Source organism: Panthera tigris, chromosome E1 (assembly GCF_018350195.1).
Source record: "Panthera tigris isolate Pti1 chromosome E1, P.tigris_Pti1_mat1.1, whole genome shotgun sequence".
Classification (NCBI taxonomy): Eukaryota; Metazoa; Chordata; class Mammalia; order Carnivora; family Felidae; genus Panthera; species Panthera tigris.
In genome coordinates this window covers 42,271,183-42,286,779 of record NC_056673.1, presented here as the reverse complement: position 1 = coordinate 42,286,779, position 15,597 = coordinate 42,271,183, and the positions used below count along the sequence as shown (strand labels likewise).

General features: G+C 50.9%; 1 protein-coding gene across 1 annotated transcript; it reads right to left on the bottom strand.

Annotated features, from left to right (window-relative positions):
- Nucleotides 1–12,477: 12,477 nt before the first annotated feature.
- On the bottom strand, nt 12,478–14,294 carry FZD2 (frizzled class receptor 2). The gene has a single exon (XM_007093851.2). It carries the CDS (start codon nt 14,292–14,294, stop codon nt 12,597–12,599), a length of 1,698 nt encoding a protein of 565 aa, XP_007093913.2. The 3' UTR covers nt 12,478–12,596.
- Between the last annotated feature and the right edge of the window lie 1,303 nt (nt 14,295–15,597).

Genomic DNA, 15,597 nt, shown 5'->3' with positions numbered 1-15,597 from the left:
TTTAATGTTTATTTTTGAGAGACGGAGACAGAGTGTGAGTGGGGAAGGGTCAGAGAGAGAGGGAGACCCAGAACCCGAAGCAAGCTTCAGGCTCTGAGCTATCAGCACAGAGTCTGACGTGGGGCTCAAACTCACCGACTGCAAGATCATGACCTGAACCAAAGTCGGACACTTAACCGACTGAGCCACCCAGGCGCCCCAATTTAAAAAAATTTTTTTTAACGTTTATTTATTTCGAGAGAGAGAGAGAGCACACACACATGCTCATGTGCAAGTGGAGGAGGGGCAGAGAGAGAGTGAGAGAGAATCCCAAGCAGGCTCCACACTGTCAGATGGAGGCAGACACAGGGCTCAATCCCACAAACGGCGAGATCAAGACCTGAGCCAAAATGAAGAGGGGGACGCTTAACCGACTGAGCCACCCAGGCGCCTCTAAAACTAAGTATTTTTTTTAAAGATTCTTGGGGGTGCCTGGGTGGCTCAGTCTTAATTAAGCATCTGACTTCGGCTCAGGTCATGATCTCGCGGTTGGTGGATTCAAGCCCTGCGTCGGGCTCTGTGCTGACAGCTCAGAGCCTGGAGCCTGCTTCAGATTCTGTGTCTCCCTCTCTCTCTACCCCTCCCTCGCTCATGCTCCGTCTCTCTTTCTCTCTCAAAAATAACATTAAAAAAAATAAAGGTTTTTACAAAATGTTTATTTATATTGAGAGAGAGAGGGAGGGGCACAGAGAGAGGGAAGGAGAGAGAATATCCCAAGCAGGCTCCATACAGGCAGCCCAGAGCCCGACGCAGGCGGGGCTTGATCTCTTCAACCGTGAGATCATGATCTGAGCTGAAATCAAAAGTCAGATGCTTAACCGACTAAGCCACCCAGGGGCCCCTAGAACTAAGTATTTTGAAACAACAGGCATTTATTATCTTGCAGTTTCTGTGGGTCATAACGGCGAGCACAGCTTAGGTGGGTGCTTTTGGCTCAACAAATCGCGCGAGGCTGCAGTCAACTGCCAACTGGGGTTGGGGTCTCATCCAAAGACTTGACTAGAACAGAGTGGGGGGAAGGGAATCCGCTTCCAAACTCACTGACATGGGTGTTGGCAGGCCTCAATCCCTTACCACGCAGGGAGGAGATTACATAAAGACGTGAACACCAGGAAGCAGGGATCACTGGGGGCCAACCCAGAAGCTGCCTACCACATGCAGTCATGCAGTTTTTCCACTTTAAACGACATGAGGAAAAGAGAAGGACCAGAGAAATTCCTAGTGCAGGATCTTGAGCCAGCCTAATACCTTTGAAAGCAAAAATCCTAACCCCTGAGACGGAGTCAACAAAAATTTTACCTAGCTCTGATGAAAACGGATGTATATGTGTGTATGCACACACCCATGCATTTGTGTACCCAGAAGTCCTGAGAGGAAGCTAGTCATTTTTACACATGTACGGTAAATGGCAGAGATTGAAATCAAGGACTTTGTATGGTGACCCTGAGACAGAAGGCAGGTATGGTGGTCCAGAAGGAAGGGCGTGTTGAGATAGAAGAATGTCCCATTCTGCTTTTCCCCCTAGACTGAGAGTCAGCAAACGTAGGATCTGGACTTGACGTGGTGCAAAGAGACTGTGGGATCCCAGGGCTATTTGTTTAACCCTCCTGTTGCTCCACTTCTTTATCTGTAAAATAAAGGGGTTCGGTCATATGATTTTTTTAAAGATTCTTTTGTATTTTTTTTTTAGTGATCTCTAACACCCAACATGGGGCTTGAACTTACAACCCCAAGATCAAGAGTCACATACTCCTCCAACTGAGCCAGGTGCCCCTAAATATTTTTATTTTATTTATTTATTTTTAAGATTTTATTTTTAAGTCATCTCTACACCCAGTGTAGGGCTCAAACTTACAACAGTGACATCAAGAGTTGCGTGCTCCACTGACTGAGCCAGCAAGGCACCCCCGGTCATGTGATCTTGAAGAGCCTTTTAATCTCTATTATTCTACAGTATAAGGTAGAGGTTAATAGCATGAGCTCTGGTGTCAGACTACCTGAGTTCAGGTCTAAGTGATCACACTTACAAGCTGTTACCTTGAAAAAATTACTTAACTGCTCTGGTTTCCAGCCCATTCTTGGGAATAAATGAATTAATGCATGTCAAATACTTAGAATAATGCCAGATACATAGCAAGTACTTAATTAACTGAATTATTACTATCCATTTGTTCCAGTTCTCTAGTGCTGCATAACAAAGTACCCCAAAACTGAGTAGCTTAAAAGAACACCCATTTTATTATATCCCATAATTTTATGGGTCAAGAATTTGGATAAGGCTTGGTTGGGTGATTCTCCTGTTCCACAGGCATCGTTGAGGCTATTTAGTGATATTCAGCTGCTAGGTGGGCTGGTCTGGACGATTTAAGATGGTTTCCCTCACCTGTCTAGTGTGTCAGTAGGGATGGCTGAAAGGCTGGGCTCAGCTAGACATATTAACCAGAGCACCTCCATGTGGCCTCTCTAGCATGGTGGTCTCTGGAAAGCCTGACTTCTTAGATGGCAGCTCAGGAATCCTGAGGGTGAGGGTTCCCATGAACAGGGTGAAGCTACGTGGGTCTTCGTGACCCAGCCTGGGATGTCATGTAGCATCGCTTCCACCATACTCAACTGGTCAAAGCAGCCCATATTCAAGGTGAGGAGACACAGACTCCACCTCTCAATAGGAGAGCCAAATAATCTGAAGTTATGTATTATAGCCACCTCACTTTCTGACCCCCAAGGAAGTTTCTCATATGAATCCTACAGGGATGTCAATGGACCAACCTATCCCTCTTTCTCTGTCAAGGAATTCGGATTATCTCTCCCTTCAAGGCAACAGTTCACACTCCTCCCTAGAGATATGCATGTATACACTCACACATGTATAGCCACACACACACACACACACACACACACACACACACAGTCACACAGGTCTGGTACATACATGTAGCCAAGGCTGCCTCTATTTGTAGCCATGTCTTAGGTCAGGGAGACCCCAAGTCCTGCCCTACAGTTCTTTACCAGGAAATTCACTGATTATTCCTACTCCTATTGGTGTGAAAGAGGGCATTAGTAGGGATGGGATCCAGTCATTGATTAAAAAGAGACCATGTGTGTGTATCTGTGAGTGTGTGTGTGTGTGTGTGTGTGTGTGTGTGTATGTACATGGCTCTTGCTTCTGATTGGCTCAAGTCAGTAAAGAAATGAGATCTGCTGTTGAGAACGGGCAGGGGTGGCTCAGATGTGTGTTTCAGGGCCAAGCTAGCGTGAGATTGAAATTTTGCTGGGGCTCAACCCAAATCCTCACTTAGATCAGCCCTGCCACTCTCCTCTACACTCATCCTATGTTCCAGGCACGCTTTACTTCTCACTGTTCCCTGACTACGCCATGTTCTTCCATGGCTTTGGCCATGGGGTTCCTTTTGCACAGAAAGCCCTTGTCTTTTTCCCAACAACCACAGTGTCTGTCTTTTGTATCACATGGTATTGTGATCATCTGCTTATATGGCCACTTTCTTCAAGAGCAGAGACCATGCTCTATTCTTCACTGTACCCCCATGCCTGGCAAAGAATAGTTTTCAACACTGGTTGAACCAATGGCTGAATACCCAGCTATTGCTCCCAGATTCAGCAACTATTCCTCCTCCACATCTGTGTGCTGCCTGATTCCACCCCAACTCCCTGAGCCCCTATGAGAAGGGGCGAAGGTCTCAAAAGCTAGGGTGGAAAGTTGGGGCTGGATTCTTGAGGCCCTAGAGAGACTCTGCAAAGTCTCAGAAAACAGGAAAGGACATGGCGCTGAGCTGTAGAGGTGTGGCCAGCAGACCCAGAGGCACTCACATTCCTAGTGGGAAAAGCCAGAGAATCCTGCAAGGTTTTTCCAGTGTGGAAGAGGATGTCTTAAAGTTTTCAAGCCTCAGTTGAAATAGTCCGTAAATACACCTGGTTCTGCTGGGTTAAGTGTTAGGGTCTGTAGGGAATACTCAGACCTGGACCTGAGCCAGCACCTTCCTGGAAGATGATTCTGGCTGCTGAGGTGGGGGCAGGTGCAGCTGAGAAAAGAGGTCCCCTGGACCAGTGCTCCTTACACTTGAATGTGCAAACAAATCCCCAGGGAATCTTGTTAAAATGCAGCTTCTGATTCGGTAAGTATGAGGTCAGATCCAAGACTCTGCTTTTCTAACAAGCTCCCAGGCGTTGGCACTGCTAGGGGGCAGGGGGGTGGGTAGAAAGCAGATGGAATCACACTTTGAGTAACAAAGACCTAGAAAACTGGCATTAAGATCCAGACATTGAGGGCTCAGGGCTCGGGCCTTAGAAGGAGAGGCCACCATCAGCAATGTTACAAAAATGTTCAGGAGATGATGCAGGAGATGATATAGTATAAAGTCAGCCTGACCTTTATCTGGTATAGGTGCCAACCTTTACATTCTTTGAGTCTCTGACCATGACAGACATCACTAGTGGATTCCAGCACTATCTCCCATTAAACCAAGAGGAAGCCTCGGAATCCATCTTAACACAGTGCTCCTGGGTAGCCACTACCAAGCATTACAGCTGGCATGAGAAATGACCCCATTTGCTATTTCTGGTATTGTGGTTAAAAGTCTGACTGCCTGTACTCTTCTTGGGCTGGCTAGATGCCCTCTGAACAGCTGTTTCCACGAAATTCAGTTGCTCTAATATGCTGTAATTTGAGGTAAAGACAGCACTCATTTCGTAGTTCTTTTGAACATTAAATGCTATTATGAATGTATAGTGCTTAGCACAGTGTCTAGCACATAGAATGTCCCCTGTAAATGATGGCTACCACAAGGAGGCTGAAAGGATTGGCTGCATAATTGGGGGAGATGCGAGTGGTGAGGCGGGAGAGGAAAGCAAGGGAGAGAAGCCAGAGAGCTAAGAGTGGAGAAGGTTAGGTGGACAAAGGCTGTGCCAACCCTGGGAGGGCCGGGAGATTTCTAGCTCTCTCTGGATGGAAATGGGCCCCCTCCTGGCACAAAAGCTGTTTGATCAGAAGGGTTGCATGGCTCAGGTCATCTTGAGGTATCTGAGTTCAGAACTTCTTGTCAAGGAAAATTGTGAAAGACTTTGAAATGGTTAAAAAGATTACTCGGGGCGGGGGGGGGGGACAGCGAAGACTACTGCGTGTCCTTGCAGGTTATCTTTGAGTTTCATTGTCTTTCAGTTATTTTACAACTCTGGCAACTGTAATCATGGACACTATTTTTGTCCATAAAATGTAAACCGTGTCTGGTGAAGATGTAACTGATATTACCCAGTGAATATTGCCCAGTTTTACATTAAGCAAATTTATTCCAACATTCTTTTTAAGTTTGCTTGTTGTTTGTTTAGAGCGGGCACAAACAGGGGAGGGGCAGAGAGGAGAGACAGAACCCCAAGCAGGCTTTGTGCCATCAACACAGAGCCTGATGCAGGGCTCGAACTCAGGAACGGCGAGACCATGTGAGATCATGACCTGAGCCAGATGTTTAACCAACTGAGCCCCCCCAGGTGCCCCAACACTGTCTTTTTTTAACACTTTTATTTTTAAGTACTCTCTCCACCCACCATGGGGCTTGAACTCATGTCCCCGAGATCAAGAGTCACACACTCTTCTGACTGAGCCAGCCAGGCGCCCCTGTTTCAATGTTCTTGATGGCCTAGATATCTTTCGGTTCTTTGGATTCTCCTGAACATCTTGCTGACTACTTCATTAATTGATGAGTCAAATGGAAATTTTGATGTATTTATTGTATCTTTGTATAAGAGTAATGATTCTGTCTGGTAGGAAAAAAAAAATTTTTTTAGCATTCTCAGCAGTGAAGATTGAGCAAGAAAGAGGCTTCCAGGACCCTCTGTCCTAGACAAGTTTTCTCATGTGCTCCAAACAACACATTACACATGTTAAGTTTATAAGGGATTATGTCCAATTTCATTACTTGTTTTATACTATCCAAATAGATACATCATGATTTGATATTTGAACACGGACACATTCTCAAACGCTTATTTAGAGAGCTTGTTTAACAAAACATTAAAAACTCAGAAGCACCACAAAAGTACCATCTATCCATTCATTCGCTTAAACTAGATGGTTGTCTCCATGTGGGCAGGGACTGCATTTGTGCCTCTCTAGAGCTTAGCAAGTTCCTGACTTGTGGTAAGCACTGAACACACAAAATACTAACTACTGAGCCAACGCAATGAACGAATGAGCTTAACTAGCATTTATTAAGCACTTGCTATGTGCCAGGCACTGCTTTAAACATTGTACTTGAATTAGTTTATTGAATTCTCCAACCAGTCTTGCAATGTATTATTACTATTCCCATTTATAGATAATGTACAGAGAGGTCAACACCTAGCAAGGGGCTAAGCCAGATTCAGGCCCAAGGAGACTGGCTCGGAGCCTGATGTTGGACACCCGCTATGTGCCAGGCGTATTGCTAGGCTCAGGGAGAGAGAGAAAAGACTAAACACAGGCTCTCCTTCAAAGAGGTCGTAGTCAAGAAAGGAATGACAAACAATACTGTGATGTGCTGTGACCATTGAGAACACAGTGTGGGGACAGGATTGGCCAGGGGTATGGCTGTCTGCAGAGGGGCCACCTGACCTCAGGGACATTCTGAGTCAACAGTAGTTAATATGTAAAGCCAGGAAAAGGGAAAGGCATTCAGGGCACAGGAACAGTACATGCAAAATCACGGGGCATGGTTGGTCTGAAAACATAAGAGTTCCAGAGGATGGCACATAGGAGTGTAGGGGACGACAGTGGAAAGTGAGACTGGAGAGCTAAGAGCCAGATCCAGACCTTGGAAAGCCTTCTGAGCTGAGTTGCTGAGGGAGGGAGGGAGTTGGGACACTCTTTGGAGGCCTTGTAGGATTTTCACCAAAAGACATTAAACCCAGTACACAGAATTCCCTTCAAGCCACATCCCACCCCAGAGAGTTCCCTAGGAGACCTAGACCAGTTTGGAAATGCAATAGGACTGTGGGTCACACCCAGCGCCACCTGGGAGCAGTGGCTGGGAGTACTCCCTCCCTCACACCCACAACTCCTGCTGCTGTGCTCACCCCCACACACAGCATGGCCACTTCAGGCCCACTCCCTGTCACATTCCCCCTAGAGGGTGAGGCCAGAGAGATGAGAATTAAGCACCCTCCCTTCTTACATCCCTTCCTTGCCCACCCTCTGACTCCACTATCCTAAGCAGCTGCAGAGCCTGGCACACCGTAGGCCCCAGTCAGAGGAAGAACGGGAGACTGGCGCTTCCTGGGGGGGCCAGGGCTCTGGGCTGTACCCTCCCCTCCCAGCGGGCTGAGGCTGGTGATTAGCTGGGTTAATTATATCCAAGCCATTTCCGATTGGCACAAGCCCACCCACCCACAGAGCCTGCCCAGAAGGCGTGCAGGCCCGGCCGAGGGTCACAATGCCAGGGCGCCAGCGACCCTGGGAGGGGGTCCTGACCCTTGCAATGGCCAAAAGGAGGGTGGTTGTCCTCCCAGCTCCAGGACCTCCTGCCCTCCCCTCACCCCAGGCCTCCTTTCTCAACACTTCCTACCCCATCCTCCCTTTTGCATGTCCCCGCACAAATCCCTTTCCTGCCCCTCCTCCTCCAGGTTTGGAATGAAATCATGGGGCTCTGAGTTCCGCACGAGGCCCCTACATAAACACTCTGATTGGGGCTAATTATAAGGGCCAGGTTGGGAGGCTGGAGCCTTCAGAAAGCTTGGCTCTCAAACAAAGGGCCCAGGGCTCAGCCCTCAGCCCAGGCCGGCCCCTCCCCAGGCTTCATTAGGAATAAGGAGGGTCCTGGGCCACAGGCAGTCCTCTCTGAACTCAATCAATAGTTTCTGGGCTTGTTCCATGTCCCAAGTCCCATCTTGTCCTTTCTCCAGGCATCAAATCCGGGCCCTGCCCAGATGGTTTGGAAAGGCTGCAAGCCTGCAGTGGAAGGCAAGGCAGCTGGGGAGGGGCTCTCAGGCAGTGAGGCTGGGGATGGGGCAGAGCAGGGGGGGGGGGGGAGGAGGCGCAGGGGAAGCCAGCTGTGACAGCCCTAGCCCTAATTAGCCGGCTTCAAAGCTGGCTGGAGAGAGAGCCCGCCTGCGTGTGTGCCCTGCTCACTCAGGCGGGTAAGACATTTCTGTCCTAATCAGAGGAGAGGCCGGGAGAAAAACACTGCCCACCACCCCCAGGAGCCTCTAGACTGTGAGCTCGAACCCAGAGTCAGGTGCAAAACCTGGGAGCACAGGAAATCATTCTGTTTTGTTAAAATTATCAGCAACAATAGAGTAAAAAGCCCTGAAGAAATGCACATCCTTTGATCTAACGATTCTTTTAGGAATTAGCCTAAGTATCAGGGAGATGCTACAACTTATTGAACTTTTATGTGCTGGCTTTGTGTATACCATCTGATATAATCTTCATGGCAAGTTGCCAGACAGGTACAGCCACCTTTTTGCAGATGAGGACAGGGGCTCAGAGGTTAGGAGACTTCCACAGGGCTCATAGCTGGCAATGTCTCATGCCAAAGCCTGTACTCTCTGTCATGATCTGCCTGTGTGTCTCTTTTTTGCCTGCTTTTCTCCCTCTACAACAAAGGTATTTACACACTCATTCCACTCTGCTGCACTTGATAATCTGTTACCTTCCAGAGAGGCAGCAATGAGGGAATAATCTGGTTTGGGGGTGTTTCTGGTTTTGTAGACCTGATGGTTTTCCCTCCTGAACTCCCCCCCCCAAACCTTTCCATAACATAAGTGATTAGACACTTGAGGGAATACCAGAGTTCCCCCAAGAAGGTGAAGGATGCCCACTGAAGAAGTGGAGATACCCAGTCATCAGGACTAGAAAATGTCTAAACCAGGAATTGGAAAACTAGCTTGGGGATGGGGCCATGGAGGGGGGCACAGAGAGTTCACCAGCCCCCTAAAGTTACATGCAAAATTGTTTGTTCACCAGAGTCTGCCCATTTTCTCCCAGGAAAAGCTCCAAAGATTTTTTAGGTTCTCAGATGGGTCAGTGGCCCCAGTTTAGAATTCGTTTTGAGGAAAGGAAGGGGAGTCCAGAGAAAGAAGGGACCATCTACAGCGAGCAGGTAGATGATCAAAGGCACGATGCCTCCGATATAGCAGAATCTGGGCTCAGCTTCCCCAGACATGGGCCCCATGGCACCCTGGGATGGCATCTCCCCACTTCTGGAATCCAGCCCAGATCTAGGGCCCCAACACCCTATAATACAAAAGTCATCAGCCCCAGATCCTAGTGATCTTCATTCTCTGGGGATGTTCAGAAGAATTTTGTCTTAGAAAACTTTACTGTCCTCTTCTGCGGCTAGTTCTTAAAGGACAATGGGTTTGTAACTAATAGAACCATCTTTAGGAGGGGAGGCTGGGAGCAGGTGTGGAAAAGCCAAAGTCTGATCCATGATCGAGGAGTCTGGAGGAGAAATGCCCTGAACTTAGAGAGCCTGTTGCTCCTTTGTGGGATGGGGTGAGGGTGGGAGAGCAGGTAGAAAGCAGCTGCGTCTGTGATGTGACTGGCCTCAGGTGAAAGGTCTTCCTTTGGGCCCTTGACCCTCCACCAGACAAAGCCTCTCTCTTCCAGAGGGAGGCCTCAGCCCACTTACAACTACTCATAGGGTGGCCCAGAACTCTGCAAAAGCAGGCCTCCGAGCCCATGTGTTTAACTGTGTTTTCCAATCAAGGCAGTGGAGACCCCTCTCCAGATATGGCAGTGAGCTCAGGTAATCTGCCTTTGGGTCTCCGCTCCAGGCACGGTCTCTCCTAAATTCCCTGCACTTTGGGGTAACACTTCCCTTCCTCCGAGAGCTGATTCATTAAAGCAAGGAGAGCAGCCAGGTGGGACATTCCCCACTACTTTCCATAAGGTAATTAGCCCTTGCCCCCCTCCCCGGCCTTTGGGGAAGGGGAGGGCATCTAGAACTGTCCTGTCCAAAGGAGGCCATTATCATCTACCCTGTCCCCCCCCACCATAAAACCTATTTTTTCCACTTTCTTGGGCCCTCTTCTGCGTTGGCAGGAGACTTTCAGGGAAGGGGGTTAAGAACAGTCTTTACCAAAATTCCCTCTCTCTCACCCCCACTCAGGGAAGGAAAAGAGATCATTGCTGTTAGGCCACCAAGTGCTCCTGCTATCAGCATGAGGGTCCACTGACAAATGTACCCAAAGCACTAAGAGCTGGGCTCCTGGGCCTTGGGGGGCGGGGGGGATGCAGGATGGGCTCTTACCCAAATCTTCAAGAGACCAGTTCTCCTCTTTCCACTGGGTTCCTTCTCAGCCACTGCACCCCCCCCCCCCATTCTTTCCAGGAGAGGCACTCACAATTTGTAATTTAACTCTTTCCTGCAGCGCTTGCGGGGTTCCTTTAGAATTTTGCAGCAAACGGAGCTCCGGGAGTGACTCCCCTGCCTGCTTCTTTGATAGTTGAGAGAATCTCATGTTGGGCCTTCACACACATCATCATTTGAGAAAGAGTTAGTTTTAACATATAAGGTTGACCACCCGCACAAACCATTTGGGGGAAGGTTATATATTTTGGGAAGGGGGCTCTGCTGAAATCCCCAGGCTTCATACAATTCCAAACAAAGCCCAACATACGACTTCAATTACCACCAAACATTTCCAGATCCCCTCCCCCAACATAAACTAACACACACAAACACATCGAAGTAGGGGTTCTAACTTACTTTCTCCCTTGTCCCAAAGACTGCCAACAAAGGGTGGTAAGGCACCATTTCCCCCATCATCATTTAGCTAAAAAAACAAGGTCTGGGGGCAGGGAACCTCTTCTCCACCCCACCCCCAACCAAGTAGGCCAAGGGGAGAGGGAAAGAGGGGGTGTGGTTTGGTTAAACTAATAAAATGTTACAACCCTGTTAAATACAATTAAAGGGCTAGATCTCTAGAAGATAATTAAATGTGCTTTATTATGATTATTAGCTTTTAATTTGCACTATTATCAAGAAACAGGCGATGGTGAAAAACTGAGTTATGTGGCATACTTGTTCCACCCTACCCTTTGGTCTTCAATCCTTTGGAATTAAAATTCTAAAATATTCCAAATAGTTGAGGGAAATGATGTGTATTGGATACGGCAATTCTCTTACCAGCGTCAAAAATACTTTAAGAAAAGTGTTGCCTTTTATTTGGGGGGTTTAGGGGGAAGATAAGAAACATCTGTTATAAACATTCTATCAATCTTGTGATATAGAATGTCATGTAAACACTCAACCCCACCCCCACAGCACAAAGAGCCTGCCCAGAGCCTCCTTCCAAAGCAAAGATACCCACCTTTCCCTACCCGGCCTTTCTGGACAAGTTTGAAAAGAAACGTCTTTTGTTAAAGGAAAACTAAAAATCCCACCAGTCCATCAGTCCCCTCCCTCCAACCCAACCCATTTTTATTGCTTTTGGGGAGGAAAATTGAGGCAAAACAAAAAAACAAACAAAAAAACCCAAACCCCACACAGAACACACAAACCAACCCGCAAACTTCTAATCTGAATGCGAGAGAAGATATTCGGTTTGGGGGAGTTGAGGGGGTGCCGCGGAAGGAGCCGACTACAGGGGAGACGGGGGAGAGACGCAAGGGCATCTCCAAACGGTTGACTTTCGCGAACTAATGCTCCCCCTGAAAATGGAGGCAGTCAGGATTGATACTCAAGGTAGCAGCGGGGTGGGGTGGGGTGGGGTGGGGGTGAGGGGTCGGGAGTGGTTTTGTTTCAAAACACTTTTCACAAAGCACTACAAAGCACTTTCTGCCCACTCCAAGCGCCTGGGGGCAGCCAGCTGAAAAGGAGTAAAGTCAAAGAGGAGAAAGATCTTCCGGCTTGCAGGGGAGCAGGCCACAGGGGTGAGGGTCATTCCACACCCCATCTCGCCCTATCCATCCCCACCGTCCCACTGGCGGGTTTGGGTTCCCCCCACCCCGCACGTCTTCATCTCTTTTAGGAGTGCTCCAAAGATGGAGTGAAGGAGACAGGGCACGTGGGGAGAGAAAGGGAAAGGGAATAAAACAAGAAGAATCCGAGTCTTGTTCAAAAATACCCAACAGCTTCCACAGGCCCAGCGTCAGCGAGAAGGCTCACGTATTTGGCTTTGGGAGTTGAATGTAACCAACTTCCAACTCCTCGCGGCAAACACCTCTTCCAGCAGGCCCAGCCCTGCCAAAACACCACAACACTAACCCAAGTAGGAGATGGTGTTTGCAGGGGCACCGAAGAAAGGCGAGGGCCCCCTTAAACGCCCCCTCCCCTCATTCCTCGGCCCTGGCGCCCCTTGCTGCTCCTTCTCCGCGCCCCCCCCCTCCGTTTTTCTTTTAAATAGAAAATATATAATTAAATTTACAGACTATTTACAGTTTTAATTACAAACCTGATGGGGGTGTTGAACAGAGAATTCTCTTTAAAAAGCAACCTAAAAAAGAAATGGTTTCGATTGTTCTTTATTTAAAAAAATAAAATAAGGAGTCTGTAGGAGGCCCCCCCGGGCAGAAGCAAGCGCGGTGCGGGTGGCCTGGGGACGCGCGGCGGCGTAGGGACACCCCCTCACACGGTGGTCTCGCCGTGCCGGCTGTTGGTGAGACGGGTGTAGAACTTCCTCCACGAGTGCAGCGTCTTGCCGGACCAGATCCAGAAGCCCGACGTGATGCCCACGATGAGCGTCATGAGGTATTTGATCATGTAGACGGTGAAGTCGGGTGACATGCGCGGCGTGTAGTGCGCCGGGCACGGGATGGCCAGGCTCTTGCAGTGCTGGCTCACCCACGAGCGCTCCCAATGCTCTCGAAAGGCCTGCTCGTAGAAGTAGCAGGCGATGACGATGGTGGCAGGCACGGTGTAGAGCACTGAGAAGACGCCGATGCGCACCATGAGCCGCTCCAGCTTCTCCGTCTTGGTGCCGTCGTGCTTCATGATGGTACGGATGCGGAAGAGTGACACGAAACCAGCCAGGAGGAAGGACGTGCCTATGAACAGGTACACGAAGAGCGGCGCCAGCACGAAGCCCCGCAGCGGGTCCAGGCTGTTGAGGCCCACGAAGCACACGCCGCTCAGCAGGTCGCCGTCAATCTGGCCCATGGCCAGGATAGTGATGGTCTTGACCGCCGGCACGGCCCACGCGGCCAGGTGGAAGTACTGGGAGTTGGCCTCGATGGCCTCGTGGCCCCACTTCATGCCCGCCGCCAGGAACCAGGTGAGAGACAGGATGACCCACCAGATGGAACTGGCCATACTGAAGAAGTACAGCATCATAAAGAGGATGGTGCAGCCCTCCTTCTTGGTGCCCTGCACCACTGTGCGGTAGCCGTCCTCGGAAAAGCGCTCGTTACACACGACGCGCTCCTGGAGCACGAAGCCCGCGATGTAGGCCACCGAAACCATAGTGTAGCAGCCGGACAGAAAGATGATGGGTCGCTCCGGGTAGCGGAAGCGCTGCATGTCTACCAGGTAGGTAGTGACGGTGAAGAAGGTGGAGGCGCAGCACAGCACCGACCAGGTGAGGATCCAGAGGCGCGCGAAGCGCGTCTCCTCCTGGGAGAAGAACATGGAGCCGTCGGGCCGCGCCGGCTCACAGGGCGCCGCGCAGTCGCGCTCGCCCAGAAACTTGTAGCTGAGATAGGATGGCACCTTGAGGACGCGCGGGCAGTGGAAAGGGTGCTCCAGCGTGGCGTAGCGCGGGGGCGAGCCGCCGCCGCCCGGGCCGCCCGGGGTGCCCCCGGCGCCCGGCTGCAGGCCGGGCGGAGGCGCGGTAGTGAGCAGCGCGGGCGTGCCGTCTTCGGAGTGGTTTTGGCCCACGCAGATCTGCTCCGCGCCGTGGCGCGGAAAGTGCTCGCAGCGCAGGCGCTCGGGCCACTGGAAACCGAACTTGTTCATGAGCGCCTCGCAGCCCTGGCGCGCGCGCTCGCAGATGGAGCGGCACGGCGGGATGGCCTGCTCCAGCACGGTGCACACGGGTGCGTACATGGAGCACAAGAAGAAGCGCAGTTCGGGGGAGCACTGCACCTTCACCAACGGGTAGAATTGGTGCACCTCCAGGCCCGCGTCCTCCTGGTTCGTATGGCCCAGAAGGTTGGGCATGATGGTCTGGTTGTAGGCGATGTCCGTGCACAGCGGGATGGAGATGGGCTGGCAGAAGCCGTGGTCTGGGATGGAGATGCCCTTCTCCCCGTGGAACTGGGCCGGCCCGGCGGCGGGCAGCAGCAGCAGCGGCAGCAGCAGGCGGGGCAGGGCGCTGCGGGGCCGCATGCTGGCCGCCGCCCCCCACTCGGCTCCCGGGCGCCCCCCCGCCCCCGCCCCCAGGCCCGAGACCGCGCGCCTTCCCAGCCGCCGCCGCCGCCTCGCTGCCGCCTCCCGCGCCTCTTTGCAAAGTTTGCTGGCGGCTGCAGAGTTGGGGAGGCCGGGCGGGGGAGGGGGGCGGCGCGCCTGCCGGCTCGCTCGCCGCGGTCCGACTGAGCCGCCGGAGACACCGCGCGCTGCTTGCCCTCTCTCCTCTTCTTCCTCCTCCTCTCGCCTCTCCCCTCCCTTCTCCGCCCAGCGACTCCTTTGTGCCTTCCTCCAGCCCTCACCTCGGCCTCTCCGATCCCAATTAGTCGGTTTCAAGGGGGCCCCCGCCAGCGGCCCCGCCCTCCTCTCAGCCCCCCAAAAAAGGGATCCTTGAAACCGCCCCGTCGAGCGCTAAGCACCATCCCAAAATGTGCTCTCGGCCAATCAGATTTAAACTCCAGGACCAGCCCCGAGGGCTGGATTGGTCGACCACAACATAATGAGATCAGAAACCAGATGCCAACAAAACTTTACCCCCCCTTTTTGCTTTTTAAAGAGACAAGCTATTATTATATTAAGGGCTGTTTGCCCAGCACGGGATTTCTCCGGAGTCGCGGCGGCGAGATCCGGAGACACACACTCTCCAGAACTGCGGCAGACTCAAGCCACTCAGCCCTGGATCATTCTTCTTCTGGGGGGCCAAGGCGGTCTCCGGCGTAGGGCCACTTTAAAATCCTTACCTCCGCCCCTGCTCCTACAACCCCACCTATTCCAGTCCAATTTTTCAAATCAACTGAAAAATCTCAAGTTTAAAGTGTTTAAAAAGAGAGAGAAAAACTTAAGAAACTAGCAGTTCACAAAGACTTTTCTCTCAACCCCGTCTCAAGGAATCCAGACAAAAGTTTCACTTCACGCCTTACGTAGACCCCAAGGAGTTTGCCTTGCCCCTCCCCCCCTTAAACACACCCTTCAATAACCCTCTGAAAAATGAGAGCCTGTCTCTTTAAGAGGCTCTTAAAGGGGCCTGGACTCCGGGGCGTAATTGCCCCGTAGCGAGCACAAAGGAGCCCATTATGGTTCTTTGTGTTCGGTGGCACCTCAAAGTGAGAAAACTCAGGAACTTAGAGGCCCAGAGCTGGAGGATTGGGGCGGGGGTTGAAGGGGGCGAGGTGAAGGAGAATGGCCCAGAGCTACGGCTTCTCCCTCCTCCTTCTTCCGAGGCAAATCTTAATTATGCAAAGTAAAGTTTAGTTGCCATAACGAGGAGGTCTTAATCGAAAGTTAA

Coding starts and splice junctions, on each gene's coding strand:
- FZD2 (XM_007093851.2), bottom strand. CDS start 14,294: ATGCGGCCCCGCAGCGCCCTGCCCCGCCTGCTGCTGCCGCTGCTGCTG.